Raw genomic sequence first — 5,000 nt, forward strand, 5'->3', positions numbered from 1 at the left:
CCCTCTGCACATTGTCCCCCTGGAGGATTGGTTTTCATTCTTTGCCCCAATGACTCCTTCTTCCTTTTTGTGTGCACATCATCCTGAGCCTTTTGAAACCTTGATCCGGTTGTGATTAACGTAGAGAGGCTCCGTGAGATAACAATGGAGGAGAGTGACTGAGATGATAATAGAGATGTTAACAATGACAACGATGCCATTAAGGATGATCATTATGATGGGGACAATGAGGATGCTGATAATGAGGCTGCTGACGGCGAGGAGGAGGAGGAGGAGGACGACAGGTGACAGTGCCACTGCATAATGCATGTGTGCACGAGCAGGTATCTGGTGCGTGGTGATGATGCTGATGAGGAAGGCCAGCTCTCTGACCGGTGGCCCGTGTGTGTTTTGTCTCCCTGGTCCAGATGGAGAGAGACAGACGGAGGGGACAGATGCCAGCCGCAAGAGGGACGCTCGCTCCTCTGCCGGCCACCACAAGAGCGAGGACACCAGCGACAGCAGGGAGGACGAGGCAGCAGTGAGTCTCTCTCTCTCTCTCTCTCTCTCTCTCTCTCTCTCTCTCTCTCTGTCCGCTCTACTCCAAATATTGACTGTATGTTGCATTAGCTGGGGGAGAAACGTGCTGTTTTGCGTTTGGCTGGCTTCATCCCCAGTAATACTCTGCAAACACTTGGCACCCGTCTCTACTGTAGATGCGCCCTTGCTCGGTAGTTCTTCCTCGTTGTCTGTGCCTTGCCCTCGCCTCCCACGTCTCTGTAACGAAGGCGGCCATGATGAAGTTGCCCTGCTCATCGTTGTGCGGAGGAACTCATCAGGGCTCGGGCCAATCACGGTCCACCATCTTAATGATCATGAAAACACTGGGCGCTCTGTTCTGCGTGTACCCGCTGATTAGCGCTCTGTTCTGCCAAAAGCTCCATAATGGAAAAGAGATTAGGGCTGATGGTGAACACAGAGGCAGATAACAGGTTAAGGGGCCATGTGAAATGGGCTGGTGTGGGCGAGGAAAGCATTAGAGAGATGCTTTGTGCGATGGGTTTTATCATTCCCAAACTTTTTCTTTGTCTCGTTTGAGAGCCACCTACAGGTTAGCCTCGTGACCCCGCCCACTGCGGCGAATAACCGTATAATAATGTGCCCCGCTTTAGAGAGACTATAGTCTGAAAGAGATTGCGAACATTTTCCAAGAGATTATGCCTCCTCCTCAAATATTTTCTGCATTTTTTATGTGATAGTTATCGTGACGAGAGACATGAAAGTAGACATACAGTACCAGACAGAAACAGAGACAGAGGCAGAGGTCGTTAGCACTTGGTACGGTACATGCGGCAGTAGTCTGCTGCCTGCTGACACTGGGTGGGTGTTAGGAGTATTAAGGTTGGATTGTGTTCAGATTTGATTAATACTTGGAATTAAAGTCGCACTCAAATGAAAAAATAACTTCTACCTTTTGTAGCTCATTCAAACTACCTATTTTATCATTTATGCAAAACAACAATTCTTATTATATTTATATAAAGATGTCATTGCTTTCACTACCGGGAAAATGAGCTTAACATATTAATTCCAACCAATAAAACCATCACAGATTTTTGTACAATTCCAAACAATAAGGGTGTTTGCGAATGGAATTTAAAGGTACTGTAATTGGAGGGATATGGTAATTTACCTACAGTACATTTTACAGTACAGAAAGATTAACAATCATAATTAGGTTTTACATGCAGCAGCACAGGACGTCAGATGGATAACTCCAACATGAGATCTCCACTATTTTGAAAATGTGACTTCCTATTGGACGGTAGTTTGAGAAACCTCATTCAGCAGAAACTTAAACTCAAACAGTCAACAATGCACTGCTTCAAATTAGCCCCATGCTGAAGTTGCAAGTATTGTATAAAAATTGCTGTTATTGCCCTATTGCACACATCTTTTTTACATAAATTGCATCTAGCTGCATTTCCACCTGCTTTAGTGAGGTAGGAGCGCTTTAAAGATATAATGAGCAACTTTTCGCCTTAAGGCAGCCAGTTTATTATTAGTCCCACCCTCCTCACCCTCAGTCGAGCAAGTTCCCGCCCCAGCACTTGTCACTCATCCTGACGAGCTGTCTACCTTGAAATGGCACCTAGCCTCCGGCGGAGGTAAGTGACGTGCATCAAGCCCACAACAGGTGCAGAAGAAGCAGGAGACGAATGCAGACAATCTGCCATAACAAAAGCAGTGCCGATGTTTAGCCCGATCTTTTGGGGGGTGGGGTTTGTCTGCCGCATGCAGCACTTTCTTTGCTTATGACTTTCAGCCCTTGTTGTTGTTGTTGCTGTTGTTTGCTGCACTTGACAACCACGACCCAGGTCCCCCGCTTGCTGCGCCCAAAGCATACTTCCAAAAACATCCCAGACGAAGCTGAAAAGCTCATTTCAGGCAAAAAGGGGGATTATGCATGTACAAGGTCGCAGACAGACAGAGACAATGTAAAAATACTGCACATCCAATTTATTTACTGTTGTCTTGCCTTAAAAACAAGTTGATGCATGTTGTAGCTTTGAGCTCTCTGCCATGACAAAAATGCACAAAACCTAAACAGACAACATTGATTGTTACCATTTATAGTGGCCTCCTACTGTGGAAAACGTCGTTAAGGTTAAGATGGATTGTGTGAAGAAATTAAAATGAATGAGACTAGAGGTGAAACGGTATGAACATTTCATAGCATGTTTATTTTATAGTGACAAAAATGATCACGGAATTGGTCAAATATGGTGAAAATGTTCAAGAAGTACTGATACACTTCTGATACACTCACTGAAATCATTTGGTGCAATTTGGACACGTGACATGTTGTTTTAATCAACAAATGAACAGCGCTCTTTGCAGCAGCGATAATCACACCTGCACCTAAAGTTTGAAATGGAAATATAACCGGCAGGAATTTTGATCACGGTTTATGATTAAACCGGTCATCATTTCATCCCTAAATGGGACAGTTAAGAACCACTAGCAGCAGCGTTTGCACAGTATCTGTGTTTCCGCTTCGACCAATCAGGAGCTGCTACCTGACTCGGCACCGGTTCTCAATAATCAACCCTGTGGGATCTTGGTCTCTATTTCTCTCTCAGTCAATACCACATGATCACATTGATCTCTAAACTCTATGTTTAGTATTGATTATATATCATTGACAGACTGATAGTATGGTGTATATACACTGTGCATTTTAACATCGCACCAGTACACAGTACACAATAAGGAAGTGGCCACACGCAAGCTGGAATCACATCAGTTAAAACCCAGCTGCAGTTAAAGTTAAAGTTCCTGGAAACCAAACATAAATATGTGTTTTGAGTTTGTCACACCACAGATTTTTTTTTTATTAACCACCCAGTCAAATTTGAACTGAATTGAATGTCACCAAGTATATAAAACAAGGTTTTAAAATGTTCAGAAATTCTCTGCTCTGACTGTAATGGCGTATCATGCAGCATGCTCGCCAATAGCAATGAGAGTCGAGCATGGTGTACAGTATGACACTCCCAACCCATATGGACTGCGTGCTGGCCTGGCAGGCAGCGGGGCTCGCCTCAGACATGTTAAGTCTGATCTGTTGTTCCCGAGATCCATAAATGTCATAAAAATCGTCGAAAATAGCCCACCAACAGATATAGATACAAAAACATGCCACGATCAGACTTTTGAAACACGCATTTAAAAATTCACGATTTGCCTCTCCCTGGAGCTCCAGGCGCTTACCCCGACCGCTCCTCCACTGCAGCCCAAAGGCAGACACTCTGCCTCGGCTAAGTTGTGCTGGAAGCCGGGGGGTTTCGCTGGAGCCCAATGGTGATTTTTTTTTATTATTATTTATTTTCCCCCTGAAATGCTGTAGCAAGCAAATTCCACTGTGCTTTCATCTACATTAAACAAAGATATTCACATTTGTTTGTAATTTTTGATGACCTATTGGTGAATATATACCGCACTGGTCCCTGAGCTGGCAAATGCCGAATGACACAACACATGCGCAAGCATTGTCTCAGGGTGGGAGGGGGCAGTGTCGTTTGAACTGGCTTCAAATGCATTTTTTAAATCTCAGCTTTGTCAGACAACTGAGAGCTTCTTTAAGATTGATACATTTTTATTACGTGATAAGATTTGAACATAATGAGCCCTAAGTACTGTAAGTACCACCCACTCCACCCCAACCTCAGAAAGCAGTAAAAACAGCAAAATAGCAATATTTAGGATTTAAATTGAAACTAATGTCTACAACTTTTAGATGTTTACAATTATGCACATAATACCCTAAATTACATAGTTAGAAGTTTTTGGTGAATTTTATTGCCACAGGGTCTTTAAACACCCAAATTGTCATGATATCGCTTGAGTGGCTGTTGACTAGCTGTCGGCAGCACACGGGCAAAAGCCAAAAAAAAGAAAACAATATATCTCGTTTCCTAAAATGCAGTCGTCTTCAAAATCGATTTAAGTCAAAAAATGTGTTTTTGACGAGATAAGAGTCATGGAGGGGAACAGGCAGGGCTTTTCTGTCAACTCTCAAACTTGCCTGATAGTGTTGGGGCTCCTCTTCTGTGACAGTCAAATGAAAAGCAGATAAGTCAGTCTTAAATAGGCTGCTGCGCTGTAAGCACTCTGCTGTCCCTTCAAGTCATTAAAACGCGTCAAAAAGTTTATGGCATGCTCTTTAGGAATTTTAATAGCATCGCCCCGTCATTTGTTCCGTAAACGACTGGGGATGGATTAAGTTGACTTGAGATTATGATCACTGAGATGAACTGTGTGCACACTTGGACGGTAAACAAGCCCTAAATCATAACTATTACAATATAGGAGATAGAACTGGCCTATTGCAGGAGGCAGTTACTTGGATTTATGATCTGCACAGTATAAGACTGTGCTCCATTTACGGTTATCTATGATGCTGGTTTATTTGTAGCTACGCATTATGTTCTTAGCTGTGTGTGTGTGTGTGTGTGTGT

General features: G+C 43.3%; 1 protein-coding gene across 1 annotated transcript in view; it reads left to right on the forward strand.

The window, feature by feature from the left end:
* Positions 1 to 5,000, forward strand: part of b4galnt4a (beta-1,4-N-acetyl-galactosaminyl transferase 4a) — a 206,528-nt gene that overhangs the window by 66,062 nt on the left and 135,466 nt on the right. The window contains exon 2 of the mRNA XM_083654771.1: positions 408 to 520. Within this exon, the coding sequence (XP_083510897.1) occupies positions 408 to 520 (113 nt within the window). The remainder of the gene's footprint in view (positions 1 to 407; positions 521 to 5,000) is intronic.

The sequence above is a fragment of the Poromitra crassiceps genome, assembly GCF_964638095.1.
Source record: "Poromitra crassiceps genome assembly, chromosome: 18".
Lineage (NCBI taxonomy): Eukaryota > Metazoa > Chordata > Actinopteri > Beryciformes > Melamphaidae > Poromitra > Poromitra crassiceps.